This window comes from Vidua chalybeata, chromosome 1, assembly GCF_026979565.1.
Source record: "Vidua chalybeata isolate OUT-0048 chromosome 1, bVidCha1 merged haplotype, whole genome shotgun sequence".
In the NCBI taxonomy this organism is placed as follows: Eukaryota; Metazoa; Chordata; class Aves; order Passeriformes; family Viduidae; genus Vidua; species Vidua chalybeata.
In genome coordinates, this window is record NC_071530.1 from 97,681,134 (window position 1) to 97,700,023 (window position 18,890).

At 36.7% G+C, this 18,890-nt stretch overlaps 1 protein-coding gene across 1 annotated transcript in view; it reads left to right on the forward strand.

Moving 5' to 3' along the window:
- Positions 1-419: 419 nt before the first annotated feature.
- TMX3 (thioredoxin related transmembrane protein 3) overlaps positions 420-18,890 on the forward strand; it is a 28,766-nt gene continuing 10,295 nt past the window's right edge. The window contains exons 1-10 of the mRNA XM_053956254.1: positions 420-480; positions 700-754; positions 5,376-5,415; positions 6,403-6,526; positions 9,683-9,728; positions 10,685-10,765; positions 11,631-11,730; positions 11,983-12,060; positions 14,306-14,372; positions 18,336-18,393. Of these exons, the coding sequence (XP_053812229.1) occupies positions 432-480; positions 700-754; positions 5,376-5,415; positions 6,403-6,526; positions 9,683-9,728; positions 10,685-10,765; positions 11,631-11,730; positions 11,983-12,060; positions 14,306-14,372; positions 18,336-18,393 (698 nt within the window). The 5' untranslated portion in view covers positions 420-431. The remainder of the gene's footprint in view (positions 481-699; positions 755-5,375; positions 5,416-6,402; positions 6,527-9,682; positions 9,729-10,684; positions 10,766-11,630; positions 11,731-11,982; positions 12,061-14,305; positions 14,373-18,335; positions 18,394-18,890) is intronic.

Here is an 18,890-nt window from a genome sequence, read left to right on the forward strand (position 1 = left end):
GACACCGACATTAAAACGAGCAAGTTTCGCGCCCGTGCTGAAGGAAGGCTGCTGATACAGCAGCAAGGCAAGGGGTGAACTCTACCCAAGGCAGAGCGCCGCCAACATGACAGGCGGCACACGCATTCCTGCTGGAGGGAGGGCGAGGCTTGTTCTTCCAAAGGAGCAAAGCATTGATTCAACTGAACCAGAGTCTCCCTGATGGGGAAATGACAGAGTCTATGCACCCCGCGTTCCGTCACCGCGCCGCAGTGCCACGCTTGCCTCCCTCTCGCCTCCTTGGGCGCCCTTCAGCAGGGCGAGCACCGCGGAGCCGCCGGGGCCGCGACCGCCGCTGCGCCCGGAGCCCGCCCCGCCGCCCGCGGCTCCGCGCCTGCGCCGTGAGGAGAGGTCGGCGCTTCCCCTTCCGGCCGTGCCGCGGCTCTGTCAACATGGCAGCGGCGCCAGGCGGGCGGCCGCGCTGCCTCCTCTGGGCGGCAGGTGATGGGCAGGCGGTGTCGGCTTCGCCGGGCTGGGCTGCAGGGCAGAGGGGAGAAGAGCGGTGGGGCTGGGAGACGGGCGGCGCTGGGGCAGGCAGGAGTGTAGGCAAGCGCTGGGGGCGTGAGGGCCAGGAGGGAAGGGAGTCTGTCAGCTGGCGTGGGTGAGCACCCCGCGTTGGTTCGGGCATCACTCACGGAACGCTTTTCCTTTCCCTCGCAGTGGTTGCACATGTGGTGGCGTCAGGTGCAGGTTTTGTGGAGGATCTAGATGAGTCGTAAGTATTGGGCTGTCTTGCCTAATTGCCATGATATGGTTGTTTCCTTGTGAGGAGCATGACCCCAGACTTTGTGTGTAGTATTCTTGTCGAGAAAGCTACACTGGAAAAGATTGTGATTTTTGTAGCAGGAAGGAAAGAAAAATTGTGGTCTGAAATACTGCAGAATATTCTCTGTTGGAAGGGACCCACAAGGATCATTGAAGTATAATTCCTGTCCCTGCATAGGACTCCCAAAAAGTCACACCATGTGCCTGTTGTCCAAACCCTTCTTGAGCTCTGTCGGGCTTGATGCTGTGACCATTTCCCTGCGGAGCCTGTTCCAGAGCATGAGCACCCCCTGGCTGAAAAACTTTTTCCTGATGTCCAACCTAAACCTCACAAAGACAGCTTTATATTGTTCCCTTGGGTTATGTCACTGGCCACCAGAGAGAAGAGATCAATTATTGCAGCTCTTGAGGAAGTTGTAGACTCCCATGAGGTCTCTCCTCAGTCTCACCTATTGAGGAGGTTCAATTAATGAAACTGAGGAACATTTTAATTTTTCAGCTTCTTTAAACCTGTTACTGTGGTGGTGTTGCCAGAAATTATTTTAGGCTTCCTTTCTTGTTCTTTCTTTTTGGTAGGGTAAATACATTGGTGTGCTGGTGCCTGCCCCAAATAAAAGCTGATTACATTTAACCAAGTTCTTCATTAGTGTTTGTGGCATGGCTGCCACATGGGGTTGGGAAAATGAGTCTAAGTGCATTCATGTGTGGCCAGAAACGGAAGAGAGAAAGAGGCTGCAGGACTAGTTCATGGTTGCTTGAAGTGCCAGTAATATTTGTGTAAAAATGTGCCTTTACAACAGAATTAGTCCCGAGACTGCAGGAGTTGAAGTGCCATGAACTTGGTTGTGTAGTCACTGTTGGTGTACTGGTTTGCTTTAGCAGTTTGGTAGCTACATAGGTGCTGTTTTCCAAGAAAATTACCCAAATGAATGTTTTAGAGTGTTTTTTTGGTCAGAATAGCAGGTTCATATCAAGTGCTACAAAGCAGCACGATTATTGGAATTGAAAGAGAAGGTCTGAGGAATAATAGCTGGTAAGGAGAGAAGTTGGCGTTAGATGACTGCTTTGGGATAAATTCAGCCAGTTAAAGGTGATGTTTTCATGAGGGCTCAATCCATGATAAATTGCATCAAAGAGCTAAACTGTCAGGAAACCACTCACATTTTTACAATGTTGCTTCTTAATCATAAGATCAGATGAGACGTAGTGATTTTATCAGTGAGGGGATGGGAGCATATGGAAGGAGTTCTCAGGAGAGACACAGCAGTGTCTGGTGTTGTTAAAAAACAACTGAAGCATGGGAACTGTTTGGACTTGATTTTTGAAGCTTGCTTTTAAAACATTCTCATATTTTCAAGGACTGCAGATGCATTCACTTAGCCTATCTGTGCTCCTACATCATGTTCCTGTATCATGTTTCCACATATGTGTATTTAAATATATTTGCTGTTTTGGAATGAAGAATCATGATTCTTTTGTCACATAACCTTTTAAAGTAACTGATAAAAGGAAATCTTACTTTAGAACACTTGAATTTTTCAGTTACAGAACTATACAGATGCATGTATTTGCAGTTGAGAATAAGAATTGAAGAATTGTTTGGGGCAGGTTTTGTAGGGGATTTTTTAAATTTTTTGTAGCTAACTGGCATGTGGTGAGAGAGGTCATGAAAACAATTTAAATTTAATTGAAATTAAAATTTAATTTAAACAATTTAAATTTTAGTTTAATTTTGCTCCAAACCGGGGAGCAGTGGTGTGAAGTTTCAAGGTTTCCATTTTATAGATGCCAAAACGTTATGGACATTCCACTGTTGCCAAAAGCTTTGTGTTCTCTTGGAATTTTAGTAGTTGTAAACAATGTGGACTAGTACAAGGCACAGGTCCCTTTCCTAAGCTTACAGGATATAGGAAAACAAGTAGCAGAGCAGAGCTGATAGAAGTGCCCAGCTGGGCTGCGGGAGGGGTGCACAAAATGAGCTGTGGCTTCCTCTTGGCTTTTGCTGCTCTGATAGCAGATCTGCTGCCTCAGGTCAGTATTCATCTTGTGGTGGGTGTGGACTTGTTCTAATGTGATAATGAAGCAGCTAAGTAACCTGACTTAAAAAGGAAGTGTTTTTCTGTCTGTGGGGTGGCTCAAACCAGGATCAGAAGCATCAGAAACGGTGCTAGGGGAAAGCAAGGAACAGATACAGCAGCTGGGTCGTTTTAAGGCCTTTGGAATTGTGACCTTGGTGTTCAGCTTTGCTTTATGCTGGTTTCTTTTAACTGTACATGACTAAGTGGGGTGCTTGGTTTATGTGGGGGCTGAGAGAACATTCGATCATGTAGTTGGGAAGATGTATGTGTTTGAGACAAATAATTTTGATTCAAGGATGTGCAATGCTTACGCTATCTTTCCATCAGTGTGATTGTGTTTCTGTCAGCTGACAGGATTGCACAGGACAGCTAAAAAGAGACTGATATTTTGTGCCTGGAAAATGTGTTTATAGGGCCTAGAAACAGCATCTTCAGAAAATGCTTCACTGCTCATTTGTAGAGAGATTTCTGGTTTTCTTCAGCAGTGTGAAAGTGAACTTTCTTAATATTGTCTGGTAATTTAATCATTGACATTAACAAAACGGGTGAGTTTTGATAGTCGGGGTTTTGTTACACTTCAGATTTTAGTTTCTGTGGAAGTTGATTAAATAGGTGCTTGTAGATGAGAAGTACATTGAAATTTATTATTATAAAAACTACAGTATTTTTTATGCAACCTTAAGTCAAAATTATTAAACTCTGTTGGAAAGCTCAGCCTCCAGATGTTTCATTCTTTCTCTTTTCTTTCTGTGTGCTGGCAAGGTTGCAGTCTACCTTGCTCAGTACTCAAATGCTCTTTACAATTTGCCATAACAGTTGTACTGTGGCAGAGTAAGGAGAGCATTTAATTGTAAATTCTTCTTATACAAAGAAAAAGTGATATTCTAAATTGAAGCACAGCCTAGGATCTTATGATTCAGTAACTGCTTTCTGCCTCTTGCATCATAGTCAATTATTTGGCATTGTAATTGGAAGTTAGCTGTAGCTTTGTTAGAGTTCTCAGGAGATGCTGGGCGCTCATTGGTTTTTTCATTAGCTCTATGGTGCTTAGGGTGGTGAAGTAAGTTTTTAGTGAGGTTGTCAGCTAAGCAATTTTGTGACTTAAAAATGCTGCTTTCCTTTAGCAGTTCCATAGCATAGTCTCTGCAAATACCTTTCCTGCTGCTGTACAGGCGTTGCAGCCTTGGTATGCCATTAATAAAATAGGCTGCAATTTACCAGTGAAATCCTGCAATTCTAAGTTTCAAACACTCAACGCTGTAATTAGATTGTATTCATGATTTCTGAATTATTTCTGTCAAACAGTAAGCCAATATCAGCATTATTATTTCTTCAAGACCATTATGGACTGTTACAGATTCATCTTTAAATGAAATATAATAAATTCTGTCTACTGTTTATGGGCCATTTATAGGCATGCTGCATATTGGGAACTGACAAGTTAGGCTGTCTTTTACAAAAATAAACGTTAGGTTAAAGTTCTAGCTAATTTGATTCCCTACATAGAATTAATTACATAAAATTACATAATTAATACATAAAATTCTAAATTAATGCGGTAATTCATATGATCTTGTAGTGACAACAGTGAAATGTGTAAGCAGCATTTTGGGAGATACCAAAGAACTTTGATTTATCAAGCTTAGTTTTGTATTAGAGATTTTAGTATTCAGTGACAGATTTACAGTTAATAAAACCAGTCAGTTAATTTAAATGCCATTTGTTTAGCATTAAGAAAATTCAGTAGTACCTGTGTATCTCTGGGTTTTATCAGTAACTTGATCATTTTTATTCCATTAAGTTGGTTTCATGGTTGTGTGCAACTTTAATAGAACTATAAACTGATGCACCTATAGTAGAATGTTAAAGGAGGTTGAACGAAAATTGCTTTGCATGGTAATATTAAAGATAATTTAGTTAGTTTAAGTTTAGTAAAGCTAAGATTAACAGTTTAAACCAATACTCAAAGAGTCTGTATTAGTTGGTATTTAAAAATACAACAGCAAATATTTTTAATATAACTAACACAACTGAAAAATACTTCTTCCCCCTAGATTCCACATGCTAGTCAAATGTCTTCTGTGTGTTTTGGTGTGTATTCTTATTTCTTGCTGTTTTGGTTTTGGTTGGTGTGGTTTTTTTTGGTTTGTGTTTTTTTTTTTTTTTTTTTTTTTTGGTTTTTTGTTTGTTTGTTTGTGGTTTTTTTGGTGTGTTTTTGTTTTTTTTTTTTGTTTTGTTTTGTTTTCCTAGGAAATAGTTAGAGAAACCTAATAGCACATCTGTGTGTGTGTAGTATCATGTACAGGGGCAATATTACACTAAAAAATAAGCATCTCCTCTGTTTCCCCATTCTCAAAGAAAGAAACAAAACAGAAGTCTTGTATCTATAGTTTTATATTAACCTTATTGTAGACCTTTTCTTTTTCACACATGCATTTCACTATTTTATTTTCAGATACATAACTTATTGCTTTAATTTTTTCCCCTTTTTAGGTTTAAAGAAAACCGTAAAGATGATATTTGGCTTGTAGATGTGAGTATATAAGGAAAATGGGAAGATCTGCTGGTGGAAATCAAAAGACGGACTGCACAGTGCTACACCCTGTAGTCAGGCTCATCGCTTGGAAAATTGTTTGTACATGATGCAGAAAAACTTGATGACAGTAATTCTGACAGGATAGATAAGCAGTCTGTCTGCTGTTCAGAGTAAACCAGGAGTAGGCTGAATAGCCTCCTAAATAAGCTTCAGTTTATGTTTTGTAGTCCTTTTAAAAGGAAAGCAGATTACCTAACACACTCAGGAAGTGATAACCTCTGTTGAAAATTTTTATAATTCCTTTCATTAATTATATCAGCTGATTTGGGTTCTAGACTTCTGTTAGCACTGAAAGACCAAATATATGAGACCCTTGTTACTTTTCTAAATTGTTTGGAAAGATTCAGTGTCCTTTATTTCTGGGACAAAGAGGTTTTTTAAAAGATTGAGTTTGCTTGTGAATGAGGTAACATTCCTTTTTTCACCCAAATCTGTACTATAATTCTCAAAATTTTATTACTCAGATTAGTGATTTTTGAGTGGGAAAAACTATACATGCTACTTGAGAGTTATCAGCAGTGTATAGCAAAACAAAATCAAGCTTTTTTTAAGTTGTGACCTTATCTTGTTATACCAAAACATTGATATCTTCTGCCTGTTGACAAATTCATATTTCTGGATAGATTGTTTATATGATCTTTTAACTTTCAAAAAAAAAGTTACCATGCAGTCTATTCCTAAATAAGAAATCATATAATAGTGCAGCAATTTAATGTATTCTTTTCAAACTTGTGCTTTCATATTAAAAGTAGGACTAAACCATAAATGCTGCTTGTCATGCTAACCTTGTAACTTGCAATTTTACAAAGGCATAAGGAGTACCATGACTGGAAAATAAATCTTGCTAACGATTTAAGGGTTAATTGTAGAATCAATTTCTACTAAACTATTTTTTTTTTTTTGTGAAATGTATTTGCTTCTCAGTTTTATGCACCTTGGTGTGGCCACTGTAAGAAACTAGAGCCTGTGTGGAATGAAGTGGGCATAGAAATGCGAAACATGGGTTCTCCAGTAAAAGTTGGGAAGATGGATGCAACTTCCTTTTCTAGTAAGTATGGTTTGTTTAGGGGTAATTTCATCACAGCCTCTGTTTTGAAACTGCTATTTTTTTTCTTGCAGTTGATCTTCTGTGTCATAGCACAACTATGCAAACAGTAATTGTAGAAAAATTTCCTGATTATTTATTTTCTAAAGGTGACAACTTTCTGTAGTATGTGCTTTTTATCACAATTTTCTATGCTTGAGTAGGGAGTTCTTCCTAATAAATGGAAGGTAAAAGCTTTTCCAAGATCTGCTTTTGATATGTCTCTTAGAGTATTGTTACATAAGCATTTTTATGTGGTGTGTCTCTGGAGAGCATCCAGTTTTAGGTTCCTTCTGTTACTGCTGGAGGAGTGCCCGTGTTCTTGTTCTTACTCATTTCAGGTAATCAGTCCTGGAACTGTTACACAAAGCCTGCTGAAATAACTGAACTCATTATATCAGTGATCGCTACTCAGCTGATTTCTTCCCATGTTTCTCAGTAAATTTCTTCTCAAAGAACCAAATTCAGTGCTTTCAGTGCTTTTTTGTTTGCTGATGCCTTTCATATGTATCGACCTTTTCAGAGAAAACCCCAAACCTTTGGTACTCAGAGAAGTGGTTTGGGTAGACGTGAGAGGATTGTTGAATGCTTGACAGTACTTCCTTTGTGTTTATGTGCTTCTTTATTGTCAATTTGCTTAAATCTATGTTGAACCATGAGGATATTTAAAAGAGAAGGTGTAGGGAGGTGTGGGGCCCAAGTGAGATCTACATATAATAAAATTCTGTAAATACATGTAATGTTTTTAGTTAATATCCATTAAATCTGATTATTCAGGTTTGTTGTATTTGCCTAAAATGTTATGCAGAATACTTTTCTCAGTGGTATTCCAGTTTTTCCAGTGCTTAGATATAGGAGAGTTTGGTCTTTAGAGATCAAAATGGTTTTGTCTCATAGACCAATTTATTGTATATATCTTTTTCTATAAAACCAAATAAATATGACTTCATGTTTCATCTTAAAGATACTTATTTTCTGTAGAAAAGTAAGTCTGGAGAATTAGAAGTTTCAAGTTCATGCAACCAGGTAACTTTAAAACTGGGAATGCATTTCATGGTTCTCTAACTTTCCACTCATGTATATAAAATTCTAAATCATATAAATTGTATGAACTCTTACCCTGAAATATTTGTATTTGTCATCCTGTTTCTGAAGTCTTGCGCTTTATACCTGGAACAGAATTGGTACTATGTTTTTTGTTATATAATTCATTTTTGCTTATATAAAAATCACTAAAAGCTGCAAGGGTTCCTTTGTGCCCTGGAAAAATTTTTCTTCTTGGATTTGGTACTAGTTTCATAGTGTCTGATAAATCTTTTGAAATACTTTTATACTTTCATTTTGAAAGTGGAAATTTTACATCTGAATATGAAAAACTCAAGTCAACTCTGATTAATACCTTTGCAATCTAAAGATTCTCTGAAATCAAAGTAGTTCAGTCTTGAAAATACCAGAAGGAAATGCAGCTGTTATGTGTATGTGTCACTAGGAAGGAACGTGAGTGGTTTGCTCTGCATGGTTTGTGTTTATTATAGGAATATGAAGTAGTGTGAAAGAGCTGAACTTTGGGAAGGTTGTTGTCAGAGAGCTGAGATCACAGGTGAACATATAAATCACTAGTAAATATACAGCTCTTGCATCAACAGAGCAGTCACCTGCTGTGGTATCAGTTGAATTTTCAGGGGGTTTAGCCTCAGGAGTCCACTGTATGTGAACAGAGTAGAAATACATCACACCTAGGGCTGGCACAATTGCTGCTGTTTGCCTTTACTGTATTCTTCATATCAAGAAGTAGAGGTGATGATGTAAGTAATTTCCATGAAGATGAGAGAATTTTGGTAATCCCTATGGCTGGAATGTTTAAAAAAAGGATTAAATATGTCTCTTCTAGTTCTCCTAAGCGCACACAAGAGCTGTACAAGGGGAAATAAAATGTCAGCTGCTCTTGTAATTGAATGTTCTAATACACATTTGAATACATTGTAGTTCTTTGTAGTAGAGCTGTAAAAGAAAAGGATCAGATTCAAATTGATCCTCATATGTTCTATTTCTTAGAACAGTTGTCTTTGATTAGATGCCTGTAGTGAGCTGCTAGTTTTATTTGTAGTGCTGTGCAATAAGGTACTTGCACCTGATCCAGGTGAACAGGCTTAGGGTCAATTTCTAAACTCTTTGCACACAAGACATCCAACATCTGCTTGCTGTGCCACGTTGTTGGTAGCTTCAGAATGGTTTTGTAACAAGCATTGATTCTAGGTGCTTTCGGAGTGCGGGGATTGTTACTCAACAGGGAATTGCACAAGTATTGCCACAGTTTTAGACTTAATCCTTTTTTTGAGACTGTGTGTAGTTTAATTTTCGGAAAAAACTAAATTTGCTGGAAAATATAGTTTCAGGTGGCAGTTGCTATGTTCACAAGTAGAAGGGTGGTTGGAAATTGTACTCCTCCAGTTGGTGGGAGCAAGATAGAAGTTTCTAAACAGATCTGAGGTGAGGGGAAAAGTTCTTCAGTTGTCTTACTTTTAACCACTTCAGTAAGTAGCAGGTAAGTATCTGCATAGAAAGTGCCTACTTCTGGTAAGGTTCATGATAGTAGACATTTACTTGTGCGGAATATGATTTAAAAATGTTTTTGTAGTAACTGCAGTATGATACTGCACTTCTTGTTAGCCATTACTCTAGCACATGAGTAGTTAATTGTCTTCTGTTTTTTTTTCAAGCATTAGTATTTACAGCTCTTCATCCTCAATGCTTAATATTTGCTTAATTTTTGCCTCGTATATTTTCAGTCAATTGTACGTGCATATTCAATGCATGCTTCTTTTGGTAAAAGCAGACCAAGCATGTCTGTCCAGAGGATTCTCATGACATTTGAGTTGTGGCATATGAATTGGGAGGCTATCCTGGGATCCTGCAGCACCTCTGAAAGAAGTCCAGAATTTAATGATGTATCTTAATAACTGCAAGCTTTTCCTTGAAAGCAAGTCAAGTAATTCATATTGAGCTAAGTGATAGTTTTTTCATTGGTTTATGTGGCTTGAATAGTAAAACATGTTTAAAGATTAAGGTAGGAGAGAAAAAAAGTCTTGGTTCACTTTGGCGTTAACGCATTTCTTTCAGGTATTGCATCTGAATTTGGAGTGCGAGGCTATCCAACAATTAAGCTGTAAGTTGATCGTTCCTATTTAATTTCTATCAATGGTTTCATGACAAAAAATTAAAAATAGCTGTATCCATTTAGAAGTCTCAAACCCATGTAATGTATAGTCCAGTACAATGTAATGTTAAAAAAGACCCAATGGTTTTGAGAACTTTTAACTGTGGGCATACTGGGGATTTTAGCAGATTATTGTTTAAGCAAATAGTATTCCTAATAGGTGATAATAAATCTTGTCCAGCTAGTTTTCTCAAAAAAAGAAGCAGAGATGTTCGGCTTGATAATCTTTAAGGATGAAAATTTTCTTGCCATATGGAGGTATTGAAAATTCCTCTGAATTTCCTAAACCTCTATGGATTCAAAGAAACTGTTAGAATTAGTAAAACTTACTTGAATACTTTGCTAATGCAAGCGTGCTACAGCCCCTCTCAGCAGAATACCGTAAGCTGACCAACACTTCACTGGAGCTTAAAACGTAAATTTAAAAAGTTTTGCAGATTATTTGATACATTTCAATTATAAAAAAAAGCATGAAAGAAGTTTAAATGCTTTCCTTTTACAAGGACTAATCCCTGAGTAGTATAAACGTTGAGTATGTTGGGTTTGGTTTGAGTGTGGGGTGTTTCGTCATTTTAGGGACCATTTAAATATGGTCATAAACAAGTATTCTAAATTTTCTGTATGCTTACAAAGTAAATGACCACTGTGCACTAGAAAAAATAATTGTAAAAGAATTTTAAGTATTTCAACAAGTCAGTAAATCAGATACTGTGTAAATAAGCTTTTATTCCATAATTCCATTGTATTGTATTACTGAGTTTTATATTTTGCTGACCACTTCTTTGGCTTATCACTTGCTGAAAGGTGACTGTAGTAAACATGTGAAGATTGAGAAATCTTATATGTACGAATATAAGTTTAGATTATTCTTTTTCCGTTCTTTTTTTGTCTTTCTATTTATCTAGCTTGAAAGGTGACTTGGCATACAACTACAGAGGACCTAGAACCAAAGATGATATAATTGAATTTGCTAATAGAGTGGCAGGGTAAGTATACTCTTCTCAGAGACTGGCTCTGCTGATTCAAACTTATGTGGGACTTTGAGGTGGGCCAAGACTTACTTAAAAAGAACAAGATATTGAAGTCAAAACCTGTATGTACTATGTGTGTGGCTGCATGGGAGACTGGTGCTGAGTTAAGATTATTTATTTATTTCTAAGGCCATTAAGATTATTTATTTCCTGGCTGTTGTGATTACATTCAGAATTTTCTCTCTCAAATGATGGAGACCTTATTGTGGTCTTCCACTGTATGAAGACATCTTCTAAGAAATACAGAGAGTGTTTATCAAGGTCTGTACTAGGTAAGGAAAAATGGTTTTAAACAGGAAGAGGATAGGTTTAGAAAAAGTATTAGGAATAAATTCTCTACTGTGAGGGTGATAAGATACTGGAACCAGTTGCCCAGAGACGTTTGGATGACGCATCTCTGGAAGTGTTCAAGGCCTGTTTGAGTGGGGCTCTGAGGAATCTGATCTGGTGAAAGATGTCCCTGCTCATGGTGGCAGGGTTGGACCAGATGATCTTTGAGGTCCCTTCCAGTCTAGCCCAGTGACCAGCAAAATGCATGCATGTTTACATCGTAACAGCATTTTGTAGTAAGGCCTGAATTTCCTATTTGTGTGCTATTTGATGAACATAACATGTTATTTGGTGGGAATGTTCTTTTTTTCTTTTAGTATAAAAGAAAATAAATAATAACTTGAAAAACTAAATTACTACGCATTTTGGAATTTATTTTTTGAAAAACAACACAAAAAACTGTTTGACATTTTCTTGTGAATTTTTATTTGTTTGGGTTTTGGAGAGTGCACAAACTGAGATTTTTCTATGTCTTTGTTTCCCTTTCCAGACCTCTCATCAGGCCACTTCCTAGCCAGCATATGTTTGAGCATGTGCAAAAGAGGCATGGTGTACTTTTTGTATATGTTGGTGGTGAATCTCCTTTAAAGGTTTGAAGCTTGATTAAATAAAGTTACTTCTTTTGGCTATTTAGGGAGTAATTTTAAAAATCTTTCAAAAGACTGAAGTGCATGCTTGTAACAAATTCTTGGGGTTCTTTACATTTATTAAAGTGCTTTTACAACCTTATGCTATAAACATGTTTTCAAATTGCTCTTTGAAGATAAGGTATGTGACAGAGCTTTTGTTTGACACATACTAAAAGTTCAGAAATTAAAAAAACGTTGTTTGTATTTTTTCAGGAAAAATACATTGAGGTTGCTTCAGAACTAATAGTTTATACATACTTTTTTTCTGCCTCAGAAGATGTGCTGCCTGAGGTAAGCTGTTTCCATTCCTACTGCTTCCCCAGATACTACCTTTTTCTCCTCATCTATGTAACTTTGCAGTTTCAATGGCACAGAGGTGGCTTCTTACAGTATGTTTGGCTTTGGTAGATAGCTGAGTAATTACACTGAAACATGTAATGTTTGAGTCTATGTGGGGAAGGAATACAACCCAAATTTCAGTCTGTCATTGCTTTGTTTTGGCCAAATTACTTGTTCAGTCATATTAGTAAAATTAATCAGAGAATGAGCAGAACTCAATGTGGGCCACACAACTTGTTCAAGAAAGTAGATACCTGGATTTTTAGCCAATGCAAAACTCCTGTTGCTCCCAACAGTCCTTTACCAAGCACTTTTAAAGCATTAGGGGGTTTGTAGGATGAATTACAACTGGTACCCTAGTAATCAGAAGTAAGTGAAGAGGTATTTTCATCTTGTACAATACAGCCGATCAACACATTAATCTGCCTGGGGATTAGCCAATCCGGACCACTGACTGCAGAATTCTCTTGTGGCTTTTTTGAGGATTCTGTGACAAGGAAATTATTTACAGTTCATCACAAGGGTGGAAAAAATTGATATTAGTGTAGTGAGTCTTAGCCATTGTGGCTTACTTGTTGTAGCAAAATTAAAAGACTTTTTCATTTATTGTTATATCCAAGTGGGACCTAAGTCTGCCCCATGCCTATGAACATGTGACTTTGTGAAGTTAGTTGGTGATTAATGGAGTGAGAACTAGCATAATTTGCTTTGTTGTTTTGTGGGCTTTTTTTTAGGCAGCTGCATTTTACAACACCAAAAATAGAACTGGCCTCATTATAAGTAGTGTATTGTTAGTTCTCCAGAAGTCTTGTATCAAAAACTACCTTAATTTAAATATTGGTATTTGCACTTCAGCTCCAGCTGAGCAAGAAAAGTACTATTCAGTTGTGCAGCCTGAAGAGTAAAAAAGGCTGGAAGTCTTTGAGGTTCTGTGATCACACTGACATAAGCAGTGAGCTGGTTTTTTTCCCACAGAAGGTAATTTCCCACCAGTGTCATTTTAAGCTGAAGTAGTGATGGTATTCAGTATTCTATGGAGAGAAGTAAAAATACTCAGAAATTTCTGGTTGTGAGTTGTAATGAGCCTTTGCATTACAGGGTTCACTGTTAGGCTTTGTTTCATCACCTCAGGTAATATTATTCCAAGCTTTAGGCATCTTTTGCAAGCTGTTCACAGATTGATTTGTCCTTCAAAGATGTTAAATTATGTTTTGGGCAAGTAAGAGAACAAAGCATCATCTGGGACTACCTTCTCGCTTGTTCATACCAGCAATTATATTATAAATTACTGCTTTTACAAGGAAGTTAATGCAGAATGACAGAAGGCATGTCATCTGGAAATGATGCTGTCCTTTACCTTTCCAAAACATCGGTAAATCAGACAATTCAGATGACATGATCAGAATTTAGTTTGATGCAGTTCTTTCTAACCACAAATGCTGTTAAAATTTTAGCTTAGAATACTAGCAAGCTGTAAGAAGTAGATGCAGTATTTTTTCTGTGGAAGTTCACTAAAAACATGAGCTGAATAAAATTGTTTTGAGTGCTAAGAAGAAAGGTTCTACAGTTTGTTTTTTAGTATGTTGCTGACCATCTTAAATATCATGTCTAGCATGGTAATACAGGCTTTTGTTAGTTGTCAAAATTAGGTCTGTTTGCAGCCCTGTGTGCTGAAGCTGTTGCTTTATATTCCCATCAGTCTGAAGCACAGGAAATAGCCCAGATTTAGTGGCACAAGTTACCAGTGGTACAATTTTTCTCTGCAAATTTGAGTGTCCATTTAGTAGAAGTAGCAGTATGACGGGTATGCTGACAACAGCACAAATTGGGAACTGAGGGCATGATTGATAAAACCCTCAAGTTACAATTTCCTATCTAAAGTCCACGTCCAATCCATAAACTATTCTTCATGCTACTGCAGATATCAGTAAAAATCACATTTCTTTTATGCTTTGTGAGATCCACCCTCTCAAAAATATATTTATGTTGTGTTGCTTTTAATATACAGAAGCTGATAAATTTATCTTGCTTCATGTAGACAGAAAGTATTTAGGTGTCCTTAGAGATTTTCCCCATTAACTACATTTACATGTTTTCAGATTTTTTTTTTTGTTTGTTTTTTTTTTTTGTTTTTTGTTTTGTTTTGTTTAAAAATCCTTTAATCTTCCATGGATTAATTGAAACCTGACTCTTTCAGTATGTGACATTGCCTGAATTGCCTGCTGTTATGGTCTTCAAAGATGGAACTTACTTTGTTTATGATGGTAAGTAAAAGTGGACATTACTTTAAGACAAGATATTTAAAGCATATAAACTGAAGGGAGTAGGGATTTTTTGAAGGGTATGTAGGGATGCCTGGAAATTCCCCAGTTTTAGGATAACTAGCAGCTCCTTCATGAAGGAAAAGAGAAAAAATTATTTGTTCTTCTGCAACAAAATGCAAGGAATTTGGTTTAGCAATACTGAAGTAGAAGTGATGATGTTTGCTTTGTATTTTCAGTAAGATGTGGCTTCCAATATTATGGTGTTGCCTGCATTAACGTACTTAGAAAAGTTACTTCCCTCACTGTACAAATTCGTCATACACATGGACTACTTTAACTGGCTTGTTCAGTGTGTAAGCTGTAGAACAGCCGCCTGAAACTAGCATTGTTTTATAACACTGCTATTTCTGCGGTGTATATAGGCAGTACACCTGCCACTGCTGTAAAAGTGTATATCTGTATATATGTGTGCATATCCATATAGAAGTATTACTTTGTACTCAGACTATACCATAAGGCATGTTAGAAGCATGTACACATACTCATAGTTACATTGCATAGCCTAGGCTTATTGGCAAGAGCATCTGCTCTTGATTTAGATTGTTTCAAATGCAGGTTTTCACTTTAAGTTGAAAACATATCACTCAGAAGATTATTCGGCACGTTTAATTTCTTAGGATAAGTAGTATCCTTTGTGACCTCATATAATAGATGTACTTCCTCTTCTGTTTGTTGGCTCCAGATAAAAATTCATTCCACAGCCTCCATGATTTGCATTTTTTTAATGTTTTTTAGCAATTTGGGAGAAGGAAAGCTTGTCAGAGAAAAACTTCTTTTGCGTGTGGCCTGCTTGCTTTTTCCACACCTTCTAAAACAAATGCAAAACCTGTAATAATTCAGGCTTTTAATTTAATTTATAAAAATTTTACTTTTTCATAATGTACCAGAAACATTATTGGAAGTCAAACAAATCATGAAGACACAGTTTAAGAGACTGAATAAAGTTTTATATGCAACTGTTATGACTGGCAGAAATTTGGAGAGCTCTCTATGAGGAAAAAGAGCAAAATGCACTTCAGTGCTCTGACCTTGTCTGGTGTTTTGGTTTGGGTTTTTGCTTCTCCGTAGTGGGGGAAATGGATGCAGATCCATGGAATGCATTATGCTTGGAATTGCTTGCTACTACCTTACAGCAGATAACTGTTAACCTGAAGTTATTGATACTTCGGTCTATACAATAGGATTTAAGACAAATAATTTATTGTGCATTTATTCACATAAAATGCAGCATATATGTCTTTCTTTTTTACTTGTGATTTAGATCTAATTGATAGTATGTATTAGAATTTAATTCTTAATAGATTAAAACATCTAGCATCTTAAACTAGTCTTCAGTATAACTGTCAGTCATACATGACTGTTTGTTCATTTACATTCACAGTGCTGTTTAATGCATCTGCTTTTTCTTGATCTTTCTGTTTCATTTAAGGACTCTCACAAATACTACTTTCTGTATTTTTAGATCTCTACTTTGAAACTTGACGAGTTATGTACACACACCCCTTTAAAAGCAGGGTTTGAACCTTGTTCCTTTCTGCACTGGATCACAGCTTCTAATATAGCATTGTTTATCCTTGATTTGGAAAATAAAATCATCAAATCAACTTTTCATGCTTTTCTATAATACACTTTTGGTTCAACAATTGCAAATAGCTTTAGAAGTTTTAAAACTTAAAGTGCCCATAAAAGTGTCATAATTTGTCTAACAAGATTAAAAGGAAAAAAGGAGAAAAATGCGTGGTTGCCTCAGTAATACTGAAATAGTAAATCTGATGGCCCACCTCTTAAAAAATGTTTTTGTTTTTGTTTTTTTTGTTTTGATGTTAGAGTATGAAGATGGTGATTTGTCATCCTGGATAAACAGAGAAAGATTTCAAGGTTACCTTCATGTAGATGGCTTTACACTGTATGAACTTGGAGATACAGGTGAGAAGATGCTGCTGCTAAACTATTTGACATTGTGTACTAAACAGTAAGAAAAATTTAAAAAGTACCAAGAACATGTTTTTAAACTTCAGAAATTAATAAATATCAGGTTAGAGCTGATAGTGGCAGTATTTTGTTGATGTTGGACTGACCTGTGACTAGAATTTTCAAGCACAGTCTACACTAGTCAGTTCCTCACAACTTAATAGTTAGTGTGTCTAATCCTGTGGTAGTCACAAAAATTAGTAGGACTTTAATTTAAGAGTGCCTTACATTTTGCATAAGTTGCATATTACCTCTTGGAATACATGCAGGGAATTTTCAAACTAGATTTAGAAGTATCAAATATGGATTGTCCAGGTATCTTACATCTAGTGGATTTAGATATCTTTGAAATAGATGTGGCAAGAAAGGGACAGGATTATGCATTTGAAGTGGACTTGTCCCAGAAAACTTCAGCTTTTCTTTAGCAAAAGTTCTGTAGGCCAAATGAAAATTTTGCAGCCAGGTGACCGCTGAAAAAGGCAAATGACTTGTACTGCTGCTAAGTACCAGGACATCTTATCATCTATGTTCCATTTCAAAATACTTACATTCATTCAACACTGAGTTCTTTCAGGTTTTAAAGAATATGAAGTGTCTATGTTCTTCCATGTTTATGAAGCTAATATTGTTACATTTTGAATGTTTATTTACAGAAATGCTGTTGCAAGTTGTTTAAACGTAGCATATTTCTTTCTGTTACCTTTTTGACTAACAATTCCTCAAATAACAAAAAAAAAAAAAAAACAAAAAAAAAAAACCCACCTTTATTAATACACTGGAGAAACTGTCATTTACTTTAAAGAGCTTTATGTATTAATACATAGTACCTGGAATTTATTTACATCATCTTTGGTAGTCTAAAAGGGCATTAGCTGTCTATTGGTGTATTTATTAGGTAGTATCTTAGGGTGGAAAGAAATGAGGAAAAAAGTGAGAATTGATGTGTGCAAGAAGTGGGATGGGGAGAAGCTATTTCTATTTCACAAGGAAGTATGGGAATGAATCATCGGTGTTCCCCTTAAAACCCTTCAGTATTACTTGAACAAGAGTGACACTTTATTTTTGAGGGGAATGCTTACTATGGCGTGGTGATAGGTAGGAACTGAGCAATTGGTTGGCTTGGTGGGGAGGATTTTGAGTGAATTGTGGCATCTGGAGAGAACTGGAAAATTAGCCTTCTAGAGCCTTGGGTTAATCTGGTTGATGACTGCATTAATCTTTCTAACTTGCTTTCCTAACTGCAAGTGCTTGATCTGGAGAAACTTGGCCAGCTTTTTAAACATACTTTTATCTGATTGACCATAGCACTCTTTAGGTTTAGAGGTTGTTTTTTTTTTTCTTTTAATTAGAAAAACTTCACAAAGTAAATCTTGAAGAGGTCGGTATATTCTGGTGTTGACCTTTAAGCTCCTTTGACAGAGGTCTATGAACTAAATTGTGTTTCTGGTATCATAAATTCTGGGCTCTGCCAGTAAATTTTCCAGGGTTTTTTTTTTTTTTTCATAATGCTCACAACAGTATGAAAATCTGTTATTAAATCCATACAATAGTGATTTAATCACTTATAATCAGTTTCTGTTTGCTACTATATAATGTAGGCCTCCATTGCCTCATATTTAGGTATATGTAAATATGTAGCCTGAGTAGGAAATTAATTTTTATCTGCATTTTCTCCCTTTTAACTTCTTTCATAAATAGGCTTTTCATGCAAAGCTAGTGGTGTGGCATTGGGCTCCATCTTAATTTATTTTCAGTAGCTTCAAGACCACAGCTTGGTGAGCTTGAAGAGGCTCTTTGGCTGTGAGTCTGGTTTATACTTCAAAAATAATTCCTGTCCCTGGAGAGTACCTGATCTTCTAAGTTGACAGATTTCCCATTGGAGAATGTGTGTTTCTTTTTAAATGGTTTCAAGAATTTTATTCCTTATTTTAGGAAAACTTGTGGCTATTGCAGTCATTGATGATAAAAACTCTTCAGTGGAACATACCAGGTACAGAATTGAGTATTGGTGACACTATGGGAGAAATGTGCTGGTATAACATAGAGAAGTTTTGAAGTTTCTTAAATATTGAGAAATACAGGTTGAGTGGGTTTAACTTGTGAATGTTCTTTAATTTCTGACTTAGTGTACTAACTTTACTTATGGGTCATTTGAAGCACATATGAGTTCACTGAGATGGTGGAGTTCCTGTATCACTCTTCTGCCATTTGTTAATGAGATCACAGGAGCAAATGGTGATCTCATAGCTTTTAAAAGCTATTGTGTCACCTTTTAAACAAAGACAAAAGTGCTTGAGTTCAGATGACTTTGAGATGAACTCAGTGAGTTTAAACAAATGACTGTACTTCAGTTCCCTTGCATTGAAAATTAAGCTAGTGATTGCTTATATATTAGTTGTCTGTGGAACTTTAAGTAAGGGATGTTTTTACTGGGGTTGGAGTTTGCCAAAGAGGCTGAGAGGAACAAGACCTTCCCTTGTCCCTTTC